The 18,674-nt window shown below is 39.5% G+C and overlaps 1 protein-coding gene across 7 annotated transcripts in view; it reads left to right on the top strand.

Annotated features, from left to right (window-relative positions):
- Tab3 (TGF-beta activated kinase 1 (MAP3K7) binding protein 3) overlaps positions 1 to 17,492 on the top strand; it is an 80,008-nt gene extending 62,516 nt beyond the window's left edge. For all 7 annotated transcript variants that reach the window (XM_060376758.1, XM_021627813.2, XM_021627812.2 and 4 more), the window contains one exon: positions 13,404 to 17,492. In XM_060376758.1, the coding sequence (XP_060232741.1) occupies positions 13,404 to 13,552 (149 nt within the window). In that variant the 3' untranslated portion in view covers positions 13,553 to 17,492. The remainder of the gene's footprint in view (positions 1 to 13,403) is intronic.
- Positions 17,493 to 18,674: the final 1,182 nt, after the last annotated feature.

The following is an 18,674-nucleotide window of genomic DNA, read 5'->3' as shown; positions in this document are numbered from 1 at the left end:
GATTTTCTTTTCTGGTCTAATTTATTGGGTGTTCTGTAGGCCTCTTGTATTCTTATTGGCCTCTCTTTTATGTTGGGGAAATTTTCTTCAATGATTTTGTTGAAAATTATTTCTGGTTCTTGGAGCAGGGAGTCTTCTTTTTCCTCTACTCCTGTTATTCTTAATTTTGTCTTTTTATGTTGTATTAAATTTCTTGGATGGTGTGTGTCAGGAATTTTTTAGATTTAACATTTTCTTTGACAGACACATCTATTTCTTCCATTGTATCTTCCACACCTGAGATTCTTTCTTCCATCTCTTGTAGTCTATTGGTTATGCTTACCCCTGTAGTTCCTGTTTTTTTCCCTAAGTTCTTTCTCTCCACAATTTCCTCCATTTGTGTTTTCTTTAATTTTTCCAATTCTATCTTCAGATCTTGAGCCGTTTTGTTGATTTCCTTCACCTGTCTGACTGTATTTTCCTGTTTTTCCATCAATTCCTTCAGCTGTTTGTTTGAACAATCCTCTGTTTCTTTTATTATATTCAGTGATTTAAGCATTTCCTCTCTAAAGGCCACAAACTGTTTGGCTGCAACTTCTTCTATTTCTTTTCGGATGGCCACAATCTGTTTGTTTTTATCTTCCTCTATCTTTATGCATTTTATTTGTTTCCTCTGTTATCCTCTTCAGGATCATAGATGTTAGGTCATCTTCTTGAATTTCAATTATGCTGGGGTGTCTAGGGCTACTTGCCCCTGGATAACTGGGTTCTGGAGATGCTGTTTTGCTCTGGCTTTTGTTAGTTGAACTTTTACACTGACCTCTACCCATTGGGTTATCTTAGGTGTTTGGAGTTAGTTGCTGGTGGTTCCTGGAATCCTGTGGTGGAGAGAATCTCTTTGGCAGGAAGATGGGTTTTCCTGAAGGAAGCCTCCTCAGCTTTTTGGGTATAGTCACTGGATGGCTGGTATTTTTCAGGAGTTGCCGCTGCTCACCTCAGGCATAGACACTTGAATGGTAACTGTGGTCCTTGTTAGTCGAAAGGGCTCTCCTCTCACTGGGAGAAGTCCTGAAGATAGCTGTCCTGTTTCTTGCTGTGAATTTAGTGATCTGCTGCTATAACCTGTGTGTCCCATGGTTTGGTTGGGTTTGTTAGGGATAACTGGTTGCCCCTTGGAGCAGTATCTGGGGGTTGATCTCTGGGATCCCAGGCTTTGGTAGGTCTGAAGTTGGGGCTCTGTGCCCCAGTACCCAAGTAGTAATCTGTGGCGGGTGAGTACTGGTCTCCTGGTAACAGCAGACTATCTGGTGCACAACAAGTCCCTGGATTTGGCCAGTCTGCAGGACCTTTTCTGGGGATATACTAGGTTGTCTAAGTCCGTCCCCTTTGCTTGTTTCCCTGTGAGGATTTCTCCAGACAGTGACTCCATGTCTCTGGGTCCTGGAACGCACAGTTCTGTCTGTGAGGAATAAGTGGTACAAAGCAAGTCTCTGAGCTGGTGCCCGCCTGCTAGTCTGCGGGACCTGGGTGCCCAACAACTCTCTGTGCTTCCGGCTTGGGGCAAGATCAGTGATGGTGGCTCGTAACCACAGGTCTGGGAGTCATTTCCCAGGCAAAGCCTGGGTGGCCCAAGTCAGCACTGTTTCCTTCATTTCCTGTGGGTCCCTCTCCCGACAGGGATTCCCAGATTCTGTTGCACTGGGGCGTGCAGCTTTGTCTGTGGCAGAGAGCTGGGAGCGCAGCCTCTTTCAGAGCTGGCAGTTTGAGCCTGGTTCAGTGATGGTGGCTCGTACCTGCTGGTCTGCAAGAGACTTTCCTCAGGCAAAGCCTGGGTGGCCCAAGTCAGTACTGTTTCCTTCCCTCCCTGTGGGGGCCTCTCCCAGCAGGGACTCCCAGTCTCTGTTGCACTAGGGTGCACAGCTCCATCTGTGCTAGAGAGCTGGGCGCGTAGCCCCTCTCCATGCTGGCTGGCGCTTGCTGCTGGAGCCCAGTTCAGTGATGGTGGCTCGTACCCGCTGGTCTGCGAGATCTTTTCCAGGGAAAAACTGGGTGACGCGTGGCCAGTCCCGTTTCCTTCCTTCCCTGTGGGATTTTCTCGCGACTAGGACTCCCAGTCTCTCGTGTTTTTTGTGCCTATCAATCAGCCTGTGAAGGTGATCGGGAAACGCAGGCTTGTGGCTCTGGTCTGGGGACCTAGTGCCTGCCTGACCCGGGATCTCTTCTGGGTTCTGGCTGTGTGGCCTGAAAGTGGTCCCGACTGATTCCCACACCGTGGCTGTTTCCTCTCACCTGGGAAACACGATCGCTGTTGTTTTAGGGCCCAGAGTTCAGTCTCTTGGTCACCGTACAGGAAATGTTGTCCCGCTCCTCAGAAGCAGTGTTCTCCTGGCGCCTCCATCTGGGCCCCCCCAACTCCTTGATAAACTTTGCAAACAAATGTCTAATTTTTCTTCAGCTTTATATGCTGCCATCCAATTGAAAGCCGGTCTTTAAAAATATTAATATATGTTTATATTGGAATATATATATATTCCACATGACATACACTAAGTCATCTTTAATTTACAAATGAAAAGATAACATTGTAAGAAGAAATAATATACATGGAAGCACCTTGTTTATTTTTTTCTTTTGCCATTAGAATATGTTAGGAAAGTAATTTTTTCATTTACTGTTGAAAACCTTTCTATTTACTATTTTTTATTTACTATTTTTAATTGCATGATTTTGAGCAATTTGTCTTCTGTATACAAGCAATATTGACTAAAGTATTTGTGTGGCATTTTAGTTTTATGAAAATAGAGATTTATATAATTAGAAACCTACTTCATTTCATTATACAGTTTTTAGTGTATGTTGTACAAAATAGTGGGTTTTATACATGTCCATTGGTCACACTCACCATTGTCCTCTTTAGTTCTTACTTCTACATACTCTTTTTTAAAAAATACTTTCTTGTGAGTGAATATATACCATGTGTGTCTTTCTGGGTTTGGGTTACCTCGCTCAAGATGATCTTTTCTTATTCTCACCATTTGCCTGCAAATTTCATGATTTCCTTGTTTTTAATAAGTGAGTACTATTCCATTGTGTAAACGTACAACAATTTCTATATCCATTCCTCCATTGTTTGTTTCCAGCTTCTGGCTATTACGAATAGAGCTGCTACTAACATGGTTGAGCAAATGTCCTTGTATACTTGAGCATCTTTTGGATATATGCCTAGGAGTGGTATAGCTGGACTTGGGGAAGCACAATTCCTAATTGTCTGAAAAAGTACCAGATTGATTTCCAAAGTGGTTGTACAAGTTTACATTCCCACCAGCAATGGAGGAGGGTTCAGTGGATATTATCCATATAATATAGGATAAATATACTAAAATTGATACTCCTAAAGAAGCTAAACATCAAGGAAGTCACTAGGGAAGATGCTCTATCCTCATTCAAAGGACAAATGTGATAAACATTGGAAGCAGGAGAACACAGGGACCAGGATAGGAGCCTACCACAGAGGGCCTCTGAAAGACTCTACTGATCGAGGTATCAGTGTAGAAGCTGAGATTCATAGCCAGTCTTTGGGCAGAGAACATGAAATTTTATGAAAGGAGGAGATAGAAAGACCTGGAGGGGACAGGAGCTTCAAAAGGAGACCAACAAAGACAAAAAAAAAGCCGGCCTTGGAAGCCCTGCAGAGACTTCAGAGCCCAACCAAGGACCTTGGATGGGAGACAACCTAAAACCCTGGCTCAGATGTAGCCCGCAGACTCAGTATCCAAGTGGAGTCCCTAGTCTCTCGCATGAACTCAGTCACAGGCTTTCTGATCACTTCACTCTGGGGGGTGCAACCTTGCCAGGCTACAGAGGAAGATAGTGCAGCCAGTCCTGATGAGACTTGATAAGCTAGGGTCAGCTGGAGGGAGAGGAAGACCTCCCCTATCCGTGGACTAGGGGAGGGGCATAGGGGGAGAATAGGAAAGATTGGGAAGAGATGACAGAGGGGACAGAGGGGTCCACAGCTGGGATACAAATTGAATAAATTGTAATAAATGATAATAATAATAATAATAATAATAATAATAAAGAAAAAAGACTTTCTACAAGGTAGTCTTCAAAATATGTTTTTTCTTTTTTATTTTTATTAATTACAGTTTATTCACGTTATATCCCCCCTGTAGTTCCCTCCCTCCTCCCCTCCCAATCCCACCCTCCTTCCCCCTTTTCCACCCATGTCCTTCCCCATATCCACTGACTGATAGGGAAGGTCCTCCTCTTCCTTCTGATCCTAGTCTATCAGATCTCATCAGGGGGAGCAGGTGATCAAAGAGCAGGCCAATCAGTTTATATCAGAGACAGTCCCTGTTCCCGCTTGGGAACCCACTTGGACCCTGAACTGCCATGGGTTACATCTGTGCAGGGGTTCTAGGTTATCTCCACGAATGGTCCTTGGTTGGAGTATCTGTCTCAGAAAAGACCCCTGTGCCCAGATTTTTTGGTTAAAATCTGTACACCTAAAGAAACTAATCAACAAGTAGGACTCTGGCTAAGTTGCTCAATCCCCATTCAGAAAGGCAAAGAGGATGGACATCAGAAGAGGGAGAAAACAGGGAACAAGACAGGAGCCTACCACAAAGGGCTCTAAAAGGCTCTACTATGCAGGGTATCAGAGCAGATGCTGAGACTCATTGCCAAACTTTGGGCGGAGTGCAAGGAATCTTATGAAAGAAGGGGGAGATGGTAAGACCTGGAGAGGACAGGAGCTTCATAAGGAGAGCAACAGATCCAAAATACTTTTTAATATACTGTAAAGAAGATTGTTCACGCAAATCAAATTAAAGACTCTAAAATAGTGCTTCACTCTGAAAAAAAGTTGTATAGATTCTTTAGAACCACAAATAATTTTTTTTTCTGTCAGTTACCTTGTAGTGATTCATGGTTCAGATTAAGTCAGCATGATACTTAACAGGTTAGAGAGTCACCAAGTAGACTGGGTTTATGAGTTTCAAAGAGGCTTTTTATTTATTTACATAGTTCTAGAAACTATTTTCCAAGACTACATTTGGAATTGGCATAAAAAGAATATAACAACTAAGAGTTTTCTACTCTGTAATATTATTCATGGGATAAAAAGTCAGCTGTCCTAAGAGTAAAATTGGGAATTGTGTAACCTGTCTATAAAGAAAAAATCTATAGAAGTAGTTTATAACTAGTGAAACAGCTAAAGGTGTCAACTGAAACATGTCCAGCTCCTGTTTGTGAAGAGTCCAGTGAACTTACCTAACATAAGATCACCATTCTGATCAAGGCTTAGAGTCTTCTCAAAGGACAGAATTCAAGGTTTAAACACATTTATTTGATCTCATAGAGTCACAAAGATAGATAATGTGATAAACTAAAAATTACCTAGTTGATTTTCCATGAAAAGTAAGCTTAGTCCATAGTAACTGACAAAGCCTCATGAAGTCTTCATTTCCAGGCCTTTCTAAATGGATATTAAATGTTACCTCAAATTTTAATTTTATTGCCACTTAATATGAAGGGTTTTTAGTGTTCTCTAAATGGGTACTCTGAGCCTCCTTATATTGCCTTCAACTTCTAGGGCAAATCTATCAGCTCTATAGCCTTCTATCCAGTAACCCTTCTTTTTAAAAGAAATGATTTACTTTTTTAATATAATTTATTCACTTTGTATCCAGACTGTAGCCCCCTCCCTCATCTCCTCCTGGTCTCACCCTCACTCCCCTCCTGTCTCCTCTCCCACTGCCCTAGTACACTGAAAGAGGGGAGACCTCATTCCCTACTACCTGACTCTAGCCTATCGCCTATATAGGGCGCATCAGGCCTGCCTGGATCCTCTTCTTCTGTGGCCTGGTAAGGTCATTCCCCCAGAGAGAAGTGATCCAAGGTTAGGCAACTGAGTTCATGTCAAAGACTGCCCCTGTTCCCCATTCAAGGGAACCCACTTGGACACTGAGCTACTTATGGGGTTACATCTGAGCTAGCCATCTAGGTCCTCTTTCTGCATGGCCCTTGGTTGCTGCATCAGTCGCTGCAGGATCCCCTGGGCCCAGATTTTGTTGGTTTGTTGGTCTCCTTCTGGAGCTCCTGTCCTTCTGGGTCCTTCTATCACTCCTTTTTTCCATAAGATTTCCTGTGCTATGTCCAGAGTTTAGCAGTGAGTCTTTGCATCTGCTTCAATCCCCTGCTGGGTGGAGTCTTTCAGAGGATATCTGAGGTTGGCTCCCATTCTGTTCCCTCTCTTGAACTGCTTCTGGTGTCTATTCTTTTTGCCCTTCTGAATGAGAATTAAACATCCTCCCTAAGTTCCTCCTTGTTGTTGAGCTTCTTTAGGACTATAGATTTTAGCATGTTTATCCTATAATATATGTCTAATATCCACTTATAAGTGAGTATATATCATGCGCATCTCTCTGCTTCTGGGTTACCTCACTCAGGATGATCTTTTCTAGTTCCATCTGGAAATTTCATGATTTCTTGATTTTAATTGCTGAGTAGTATTCCACTGTGTAAATGTACCAAACTTTCTGTATCCATTCCTCCACTGAGGAATGTTTAGGTTGTTTCCATATTCTGGCTATTACAAATAAAGCTTCTATGAACATAGTTGGGCAAATGTCCTTATTGATGGTGGGGCATCTTTTGAGTATATGGCTAGGATGGTATAGCTGGATATTGAGGTAACATTTCCTAATTTTTATGAGAAATCTCCAGATTTATTTCCAAAGTGGTTGTACAAATTTATATTCCCACCAGCAATGGAGGAGGGTTTCCCTTTCTCCACATCTTCTCCAGCATGCGTCATCCCTTGAGTTTTTGATGTTAGTCATTCTGATGGGTGTGAGGTGGAATCTTAGGGACATTTTGATTTGCATTTCCCTGATGACTAAGGACATTGAGCATTTCTTTAAGTATTTTTCTGCCATTCGATATTCCTCTGTTGAGAATTCTCTCTTTAGCTTTGTACCCCCTTTTAAGGTTTTTTTTTAATAATTATTTTCATTTATTACAGCATATTCACTTTGTATCCCAGCTGTAGCCCCAACCTCATCCCCTCCCAATCCCGCCACCCCTCCCTCTCTCATTTTCTCCCATGCCCCTTCCCCAGTCCACTGATAGGGGAGGACCTCCTCCCCTTCCATCTGACCCTAGCCTGTCAGATCTCGTCAGGACTGTCTTTCGTAGTCTTACTCTGTGGCCTGCTAAGGCTGCCCCCCTCAGGGAGAGGTGATCAAAGAGCCAGCCACTGAGTTTATGCCTGAAACAACCCCTCTTCCTCTTACTAAGGAGCCCATTTGGAGACTGAGCTGCCACAGGCTACATCTATCTGTACCTTATTTTTTATTTCGATTACTTGATTTGTTGCTTTTTAACTTCTTCAGTTCTTCATATTTTCTGGATATTAGCCCTCTGTCAGATGTAAGGTTGGTGAAGATCTTTTCCCAATCTGTAGGCTGACATTTTGTGTCGAAAACAGTGTCCTTTGCTTTACAGACCTTTTCAGTTTCATGAGGTCCCATTTATTAATTGTTGATCTTAGAGCCTGTGATTTTGGTGTTCTGTTCAGGAAGTTGTCTCCTGTGCCAACAAGTTCAAGGCTCTTTCAACAAAATTAGTGTATCTGGTTCTTTAATTTTGTGCATGGTGATAAATATGGGCCTATTTGCATTTTTCTACATGTACATATCCAGTTAGACCAGCACCATTTATTGAAAATGCTGTCTCTTTTGCACTGTATAGTTTTGGCTTCTTTGTCAAAAATCAAGAATCCGCAGGTGTTTGGATTTATTTCTGGATTTTCAGTTTGATTCCATTGATCCACCATTCTGTTTCTATGCCAGTACTATGCAGTTTTTATTACTGTTCCTCTATATGTATAGCGTGAGATCAGGAATGGAGATACCTCCTGAAAATCTGTTATTCTACAGGACTGTTTTAGTAATTCTGAGTTTTTTTTTGTTTTTCCACATGAAATTGAGAATTGTTCTTTCAAGTTCTGTAAACAATTGTGTTGGTATTTTGATGGGAATTGCATTGAATCTGTAGATTGTTTTTGGAAGGATGGTTAATCCTTCTGATCCACGAACATGAGATATCTTTCCATCTTCTGATATAGTCTTCAGTTTCTTTCTTCACAGACTTGAGGTTGTTTTCATATACATCTTTCACTTTCTTGGTAGAGTCACACCAAGGTACTTTATGTTATTTGTGGCTATTGTGAGGGGTGTTGTTTCCTTAATTTCTTTCTCAGCCCATTTGTCCTTTGTATACAGGAGGGCTTCTGATTTTTTGAGTAAATTTTGTGTCCAGCCATTTTGCTGAAGGTAAAGTGCTGGAGTTCTCTGGTAGAATTTTTGAGGTCACTTATGTATACCATCATATCATGTGCAAATAGTGATACTTTGACTTCTTCATTTCTGATTTGTATCCCCTTGATCTCCTTTAGTTTTCTTATTGCTCTAGCTTGGATTTTAAGAACTATGTTGAAGAGATAAGGAGAGAGTGGGCAGCCTTGCCTTGTCCCTGATTTTAGTGGGATTGATTTAAGTTTCTCTCCATTGAGTTTGATGTTGGCTATAGGCTTGCTGTATATTGCCTTTACTATGTTTAGGTATATGTATTGTATCCCTGATCTCTCCAAGACTTTAAACATGAATGGGTGTTGGATTTTGTCAAATGCTTTTTTTGGCATCTGAGGAGATTATCATGTGTGGGGTTTTTTGTTGTTGTTGTTGTTTTGTTTTTCTCCTTCAGTTTGTTTATATGGTAGATTACATTGATGGTAGATTACATTGAAGTAAGACCTAATGATTCTTTGAATTTCCTCAGTGATATCATTATTTCCCCATTTTCCTTTCTGATTTTGCTGATTTGGATAGTTTCTGCCTTCTAGGTAGTTTGACTAAGGATTTGTCTATCTTGTTAATTTTCTCAAAGAACCAGCTCTTGCTATCATTGATTCTTTGAATTGTTTTCTTTATTTCTAATTTATTGATTTCAGCCCTGAGTTTGATTATTTCCAACCATCTACTCTTCTTGGGCATGTCTTTTTTTCCTAGGGCTTTCAGGTGTGCCTTTAAGTTGCTTGTATGAGATGTCTCAAACTTCTTTTTGAAGGCACTTAATACTATGAACTTTCCTCTTAGTACTGCTTTCTTTGTGTCCCATAAGTTTGAGTAAGTTGTGTCTTAATTTTCATTGAATTTTAGAAAGTCTCTAATTCCTTTTATTTTTTTTATTTCTTCTCTGACCCAGCTATCATTAAGTAGAGAGTTCTTTAGTTTCCATTCATTTATAGGCTTTTTTTTTTTTAATTTCTGATATCGTTGAGGTCTAGTTTTAGGCCATGGTAGTCTGATAGGATACAAGGGTTTATTTCAATCTTCTTGTGTATGTTGAAGCTTGTTTTGTGCCTGACTACATGGTCAAATTTGGAGAAGGTTCCATGAGCTGCTGAGAAGAAGTTATACTCTTGAGTTTGCGTGAAAAGTTCTGTAGACATCTCTTAGGTCCATTTGACTTAGGACCTCTGTATGTGTCATTATTTCCATATTTAGCTTCTGCCTTGATTATCTGTCCCTTGGTGAGAGTGGAGTGTTAAAGTTTCCTACTATTAAGGTTTTTGGTTGATGTGTGATTTAAGCTTTAATAACGTTTCATTTACAATGCAAGTGCTCTTGTATTTGGGGCATAATATTCAGGATTGTGATGTCCTCATGGTAGATTATTCCTTTGATGAGAATGAAGTGTCTCTCTTCATCTTCTTTGATTAATTTTGTTTGAAAGTCTATTTTATTAGATATTATGATGGCTACTCCAGCTTGTTTTCTTGTTGTTTGCTTGGAAAACCTTTTTTTCAGTCCTTTACCCTAAGGTAGTGTCTATCTTTGTTGCAGAGATGTGTTTCTTGGATACAGCTGAATGTTGTATCCTGTTTCTGCAACCATTCTGTTAGACTGTGTCCTTTTTTTTTTAGTTGCGTCCATTGATGTTGATAGATAATCATGATTAATAAATATTAGTTCCTTTTATTGTAGAGTTGGTGATAGTGTGTTTGTGTGCTTGTTTTCTCTTATGTTATTTTTGTGGAGTTATCTATATCCTTTGTTTTCTTGGGTGTAGTTGATTTCATTGGATAGGAGTTTTCCTTCTACTATCTTCTGCTGGGCTGGGTTGCTGTGTAGATATTAAGTTTAGTTTTGTCATGGAATATTTTGTTTTCTCCATCTATATTGTTTAAAATTTTTTGCAGAGTATAGAACTTTGGGTTGGCATCTGTGGTCTCTTAATGTCTGTGTGAGATCTTCCCAAGACCTTTTGGCTTTCATAGTTTCTGTTGAGAAGTCTGGTGTGATTCTGATAGATCTACTTTTATATGTTACTTGGCCTTTTCCCCTTGTTCCTTTTAATATTTTTTCTTTGTTCTGTAGATTTACTGTTTTGGCTATTATGTGACATGTGTTTCTTTTCAGGTCTTGTCTATTTGGTGTTCTGTAGGCCTCTTGTATATTTAAGGGCATCTCTTTAAGTTGGGAAAATTTTCTTCTATGATTTTCTTGAAAATATTTTCTGGACCCTGGAGCATGACATCTTCTTTTTTGTCTATTCCTACTATTCTTAGGTTTTGTCTTTTCATGGTGTCTTTGATTTCTTGGATGTTTTGTGTCTAGACCTTTTCTGATTTTTTGAGAGATGGTCTGATTTATTCAACTGTATCTTTGGCGCCTGAGATTCTCTCCTCCAGATTTTGTCTTCTGTTGGTGATGCTTACCTCTGTGGTTCCCAATATCTTTGTTAGGTTTTCCATCTCCAGGAATTTCTCGGTGTGTGTTTTCTTTATTGATTCTAATTCCATTTTCATATCTTACACCATATCCTTCATTTGTTTGTATTTGGATTCCTGTCTGTCCATGATGTCCTCGATTTTTCTTTCCTCTTTACATGCCTCTGTATATGCCTCTATTTGTTTGACTATATTTGCCTGTGTTTCTTTGAGAGATTAGTTAATTTCCTCTTTATGTGCCTCTAATAACTGGATAAGCATAGATTTAAGATCATTTTCCTGTGTTTCCGATAAATTAAAATATCTGTTGATATTTGGACTTGTTGGTGAAGCCATGACGTCCTGATTTTGGTTGGATGTGTTCTTATGCCTTCCTCTAGCCATATGATTTTCCATAGCCTTAGCTGTTCGTTTCTGGATGCTGTACTGCAACCTCGGTCCTCCTGTTTCTGGAGTCCGCAGTATTCTTCAGGAAGATGAGAAAGGTTCACTGGTTTGAGAGTGGCTATTGGTATTTCAGTTGTAGCTAAAGAAGGAAGGTTGTAGGCGCATGTGCAAAAGCATGGGAGTGTGCATGGAAGCATTCCTTGAAGGACTTGGCCACGTGCCTGGAAGGGTGGAACGTGAAAGCAGGTGGGGTATGCTGGCACATGCGCAGGAGCCCTGAATGTCTCAGTGTCCCAAAGGCCTATTGTACTGTTCTCCAGGCACTCAGATCTATTGGGCTGCATCATCTTGGTTCCAGGAATTGTTTTCCTGGACTACACTGGGAGACCCATAGAACAGGGCTTAAATGTTGAGAACAGTGTCCCAGGGATACTGATGTTGTCCACAGTGGGAGTATGGGGTGGTAGGGATTTGATGTCTGACTGCTGGTGCAAAGGGATCCCAGGTCTTGGGGCTCTGCATGCACTCCCTAAGAGCCATATTTGGAAATCAGGGGTCCTACGGTTCCCTACTCACAGATTTGGGCCTGCAGGGTAGTTGGTAGGTTATGCTGTTTGGCTACTAGAGCAGAGAGACCCCATACCTGGAGCTAAGCACTCACTGGAGGGTAGCAGAAGGGGTCCACTTTTTGACCACTAGAGCAGAGAGTCCCCTCACCTGGGGCTAAGCACTGGCAGCCTGGGCAAGCGAAAATGCAGGGCCACAGTTCACCACTCCTAGAACCCAGAGACGTCCCTGGGAGGCCTGGAGTCAATCTATCCCAGCTCACAAGTTGTCTCCTCTAGCTTGGGAAGCCTCAAAGTCTATACTGTGGTTTCATCTGCCCGTCCACTTACCAGTTTCAGAGTTTCAGATCCTCTGCCCCTCAGATATGGTATACACTGGTCGCCACCGTCTTGGAGCCACCCACCACACCCCTGCGTCCCATAGTTGCAACTTGAGGAAGCACTATTCCTAACTATCTGAGAAAGGGTTAGATTGATTTCCAAAGTGGTTGTGCAAGTTTACACTCCCACACCATATCCTCTTCAGCATGTGCTGACACTTGACTCTTTGATCTTAGCCATTCTGATGGGTGTAAGATGAAATCTCAGACTTGTTTTGATTTGGATCTCCCTGATGACTAAGGAGGTCGAGCATTTCTTTCAGTGTTTCTCTACCATTTGATAGTCCTCTATAGAGAATTCTCTGTTTAGCTCTGTACTCCATTTTTTAATTGGATTACTTGGTTTGTTGCTTTTTAACTTTTTCAGTTCTTTTTATATTCTGAATTTTAGCCCTCTGTCACATATAGGGTTGGTGAAGATCTTTTCCCAGTGTGTAGACTGTCATTTTGTTCTGTTGATAGTGTGCTTTGCTTGTGACCTTCTTAATAGAAAAAATTATCAGAGGAACTCTGGGAGCACAAACCTTTTGAGCCTAAGGCCAGAGAGAATTAAGACTTAACAGAAATACAGGTTTTAATTTTTGTGAAATCCTAAAGATCAACCCTAAGTTTCTGGTACTTGATATTGCCAGATATAGGGAGGCATTTTTTAAAAAGTACTATATGACCATTTTTTTTAAAGAGGAATAATCCTGAGAACAAAAGAATCATTTATATAAAATGAATCATAAAGGCTTTATAAATAGCCGTAGTCTTGCTCCTTTTTTACTATCCTTGAAACAACTTTTTTTTTCCATTTTATCTGCCATTGATGAAGCATTAATACAAAACATACCTGTGTATTCCTGGAAGCAAATGTCAGATTGGAAAAGGCTCTCCATTTTGTCAGTCATTTACTCTTCCGTGGACAGTACTTGCAGAGAGGAAAGTAATAGGGAAGACAGTACGCTGAGTATGCTATCAAATACTTTTTTTTCATTTGGCTGGAATACAGCTTAATTATCCACTGTTTATGGGTAATGAACTAGAAAGGCCATCTATTCTGAACTTCTCCATATCCTCGTCATAGAGCATAAAAGTCAGTGTGTTTAGGACAAAGTAGAACATGTATCTAGCTTCTGTGCAGTTACATTTTCCAGTAGTGTGGTTACTAATTAGCTTACTCAGTGGGTAAGGTAGGAAGTTATTTTTTGTTTTTGTGGCAGTTGTCATTTCAGTTTTGGTCATTTTGGGTGATGCTTGGGAAAAGAGCTTGATCTACTGTCCTTTGTCTTGAACCCCCTCTTTCCTCAGAACATTTAAGTGGCTGCAAACAGAGTCCTCGGACACAACCCCGAGATGAGGATTATGAAGGAGCTCCGTGGAATTGTGACAGCTGTACCTTTCTCAACCACCCTGCACTGAATCGCTGTGAACAGTGTGAGATGCCGCGGTACACTTGAGTTCAGAAGAATTGGTACCAGGTTGAAAGTGAAACTTTGAGCACTCACTGAAAGAAAAGGAAACCTTGGGGTTGTGTTCATCTGCCCAGCCTTTTCGTTTCTTGATTGCCCTGGGGGAGGAGGAGGAATGGCACTCTGGCCACTGGGCTTACAAAAGGGAAAATGGGGAGGTCTTTCTCTTTTCCTTTCTTAACTCATTACAGAGTGAGAGGTAGAAGGGGATACTTGAAACTGGGAAAGGATTCATTCCTGAAAGAATGTACACAAAGAACTTAAGGGCTCTTCTGTGGAATCCCAGTTGTTAAAGTTACTGCTGAATGGTTCTTACTTTTTAAAGGTGAAATTTGAATTATGGTAGGACATGTTACAGTTTATGCAGACAAACTGTGAATTCCAGAGCAGACTTACATGGTCACAGCTCTCTGGAAACCAAGGCTTCCTGTGCCTCTTCCTGCTGCTTCCTGTGAAGAGATGGACAGGAAAAAGCACCCAGGATATGTTTTATTTTCCTTTTGCAAAATAATGAATTTATTTGTAATTGCTGCTTTTTTCGGGGATAATTTCAAACACATTCATATGCAAACAGGATACTTTAAAATGTGATTTGTAGTAGTCAGGAATTAGGCATATCATGCCCTTTGTGAGAAAAGTACAATCAGAGGTAGTAATATCTCTTTTGCTTGAACAGTGGTTCATCAAGCTACATTGACACTGGTAACTAAGACCTACTTATGCCACATAGATTATTGTATACTTTCTTAGGTTATTGATTTTAAAAGTAATTAAGTATGGTTTTACAAAATTACATTCTCATAAATCCGTGCTTTGCAGTAGCACAGTGAATGTATGCCAAATGCAAGTCCATTCCAAATCCCATTGGAAATCCTAAGCTCAGCTGTGGTTCTTAAGAAATGCTTGCAGTATATAGGGCCTCCCACTTCTGGTTTGTGATGAATACATGATGTTTACAGCACAGAAGATACTTTGTACCATAGTTCTAATTTAGCTGAAAAAGTCAATATGAGCTATTTATTTGCACATGTGTTAACCAGCCAATGAGAGGGAAATTGAAGTTGCATCTTTGGAAGAGCAAGATAAGACTACTCAATAAATATGGTTGGGCTGGGGATACAGCTCAGTGGAAGTTCAGTAGCCTAGCATACACAAGGTGCTCTTAAGTAGGGAAAGAAAAAAAAATACCATCGAAAGAATGATGTATATAGGGGGTTGAATTTTTTTTTTTTTTAGTTGAACAGACAGATCATACTGAAATCTGACAGTTCAGGGAATACTAAAGCACTACTTAAGAAACAGAATGCAGTGTGAATACACTGAAAAAGATAATATATCAAGCCTCTTGCTGTGATGTATCATGAGAAAAATAATAATAGTATATTCAAGTAGGTTTCTGCCTTAAATTTCCTTCTTGGCTTAGAATTGAATTTTGGAATTTCTCCCCATTTTAGGTGAACATAGACAGCAATAAAGTTGGTAGGTTTATTATGTCCTGAAGGATTTTACCTGAGGTCATAACCTTAGGAATACCAGGTTTGTCCCCACCTCCTATATACACAGGCACTTTGTACTGTCACTCTTGTCATTTAGCAGTAATGTCTGCAGACCTGGAAAAACAAGCTGCACTCAATAGCATTTTGAAACCAAAGGAATAACTCATTGTAGTTTTCTATTAGAATCATAATCTTACACATTGCATATAGCCTCCATATGTGGTGAATGCCCCAAAATACATCCATTTGTCTCATGAAGAGCATGATTATGTAATTACTGGTAAATATCTGTCACACAACTGTGGCAAAACTGTGAAAATAATAATGGTAGAAAAGCAGACAGGCTCAAAACTATGGACTTAGAAAGGTTGAAATGCTTGTGACACGGGTCTCTTGTCAGTCCCCAGTACCAGTCTAGCAGTCCTACTGTTCTTTAAGGTGCCCTTGCCTTTGTGTGAATTCTTGTCTCTCTTAGTGATAAAGCACTTCACTTGCTGTTACAAAACAAATCAGGGGGAACATACACCTTACTTGGTATATCTACCTAAAAGATATACAAGTTTTTGTAGTAAAATGCTGAAATACCAATATGGTACTTGTCAGTTGAAAATAAAAGTAGCATGTGTGAAAAGTATGATGCTTTATTAAAACCATGTAGATGATACTAAAACTATTGCATGAATATACACCAAGGTCAATAAGCTGTTACCGTTTCAGTCCTTTGGTGATAGTCAATCATTTCTTTCACCTGCCAGAAAAAATGAGGCAACGGTTGATTGGCTTGGTATGGAAGGTAGGTATGAGACATCAGAGGAACTTTAAGGAAGTTTTGTACAGTTAGGTTTTAGTTCACAAGTTTCATATGCCCACATAGGCTGTACTCAATTCCTAAAAGTAAACAAAATAGCTTGACACTGAAGTCCCATATATAGACTGTTCCTTAGCTATTACCAGTTCGAGTAAGAATTCATTGAACCTTCCAAGTGTTTTCATTTTTCCCAGAATGTTCTCCTGGTCAGATTATTGTACATAAGCAAGTGGTTGCCATATAATGGTAGGGTAGAACTTGGGTGATGCCTGCTGCTTAGGTGTCCATGCCCTTTGGATTAGTTGGTGCACTCTTATTTCATGTAAGAGGCTTCCTTTCTTAAAATACTAGTTTGATGTATCTGGTAACACAGACCTGACTCTACATTTTACATTTCACTATTTCTGTAAGCTGGATTTTTAGAAAGCATGTTTCCATGTGTTAAAAGAACATTACCGCCACACACACACACCCCCCCCCACTAAATTTTGGAGTTCTTAAAGTTTAAAGTGGAAATAGAGGAGCCACAAACTTCTAAGCATTTTTAAATGTTTTGGATTGATACGGATGTAGTTTGAGAGAAGATAGAGGCAGGGAATATTAAAGAAACAAAAGAAATACATTGTACAAATATGTAGTTTTTAGAGAAGATTAATGATGGTGGAGGAAAGTATTGCTAATTTGTTTATTTCCCAGGAAGAAATGGGAAGTGTGATATGCAGTTTAATTTTTAAGGAGCTGGTCTCAATTTTAGTACTTTCTAAATATAAAAGAAATCAATGTTTCCTTAAATTTTGTCATTTGTCACAGTTATCTAGGGGTTCATATCCAACTCTGTAGCAACTCAATTTTATATAGTCTTTTAAAAAGTAATTGTTTTATGTATTTCTGAGAGTATGAAGAGAAAGAATATGAGGCATAGAACTGTCTTTTAGAAATATCAGTGATGTATCCTGGAATGTGAAGATGTCCTTTCAAGATTACAAATTGAATTATTTTAATAATGTACCACTGTTAGACCTTGAATGACTCTGTGTTGCAGTATGTGTCTGTATATCTGTAGAGAAAGGGAAATGACAATTGAAATGTTACTTTAAAAACTTAGAATTGGGCACTGTCTGTGTTGCACCACTACTGTATCTTCTTTTGAAAGAATTGACAGTATTTCCCTGTTGTGAAAGTTAATTCTGATGATGTTTCAGAGTCACCAGATTTTTTTCTGTATTATTTTGCATCCCCAAATATTTAGTACATGTAAAATTGTGCATGGCTTGGGCATTCCAAGATAACAGAATGATGAGTCAATTTTAGTTTCTAAAGCCATAAAAAGTTGCTTTGAGACTGAACAGTTCTGAGTTATTTATAACAACACCCATTGTCCATGTTTCTTTCTCAATTGTAAAAGAATTGATCAGTTTCTTCATTAAGGCTGCAAGAAATTAATTAAATCTTGTATATACCATATCTCTTAGATTTTTGTGTATGCTGTGAAGGACATTATTTTGAGGAGAAATTGTACAAAGGCATATTAAAAGGCTATGCATGCACTGTACCTCCAAGCAGTACATATTCAGAAAGTCAAAGTTTCCTGCAAAATAAATTAATAAACTAAAAACATACTCTATATTCTGCATCTTTTTTGTAAACTAGTTCTGATTCTAAACACTCATGTTTCTGCATCACAAGAGCTACTTGACACATTTCCCATATTTTAGAACATATTAGAACATTAGGTTTGAAGTTAGTATTGTATTGGGTACACATTAACCCTGACTTGAAAGTATGGTCAAAACATGGATAAATGGGTTCTATAGAAAGCTTGGGAAATGATAGAAAATCCAATGATTCATTCCATTCACCATTATTTACAAAATAACGAGTGGTTTGCCTTTTTTTTTTTAAGTGTAACTAGATTTTGAAAGGTAAAACAATCACAGAGGCCCTAACACATTTGCCTGGAGTCTTCTGAGCTTTCCCACCTACAGTAGAGAAATCACCACAGAGGGATTATAACCTTTTCTTTAAACAAATAGGAATTTCTAATGTCTGATAAAAATTTTATAAACATAAACAGAACAATTCTGTAATGATACCCCACTTACTGGTCACCTGCCAAAATTATATATGAGCATTCTTTGCCTTTTTACCCTTGGGTTATTTTGAAAGAATTCTTGGTGTTATCAGTTTATTTGTAAATAAACCAATCTGAGCACATTGTGCTTATTGAATGCCCACTGTTGAATTCACCCAAAGGTAAAAGACCTTTAAGCTTTCCTAAATTAAAATATAAATAGAACACTTGAAATACATAGCTTTTAAATCTTTATCCATATACATGAATTGGCATATTCTTCCTCTCCTTTACTGTTGTTGTAAGCCATTTTTTAACCAAAATGTGCTCATAAGGACACGAACCATTTTGTTCAACTATGTTACAGGCAATGCATAGGGGGAACATGGTATATCAGCCCTAAAGAGACTAAGGCAAATAAATTGTGAGTTCAAAACATCCTGGGCTATAATGAGATATGCACTCCCCATGACAGTATGAAAATAATTTTCTCCCTCTCATTTAGACATCCCAAGTTGTCTTTTATTTTTTTTATTTTTTTTTACTATTAATTACACTTTATTCATTTTGTATTACCCCATAAGCCCCTCCCTCCTCCCCTCCCGATCCCTCCCTCCCTTCCCCTTCCTCATGCAGGCCCCTCCCCAAGTCCACTGATAGGGGAGGTCCTCTTCTCCTTCCTTCTGATCTTAGTCTATCAGATCACCTCAAGAGTGGCTGCATTGTCATCTTCTG

The sequence above is a fragment of the Meriones unguiculatus genome (genome assembly GCF_030254825.1).
Source record: "Meriones unguiculatus strain TT.TT164.6M chromosome X unlocalized genomic scaffold, Bangor_MerUng_6.1 ChrX_unordered_Scaffold_30, whole genome shotgun sequence".
Taxonomy (NCBI): Eukaryota; Metazoa; Chordata; class Mammalia; order Rodentia; family Muridae; genus Meriones; species Meriones unguiculatus.
This window is presented reverse-complemented; position numbering and strand designations above follow the sequence as displayed.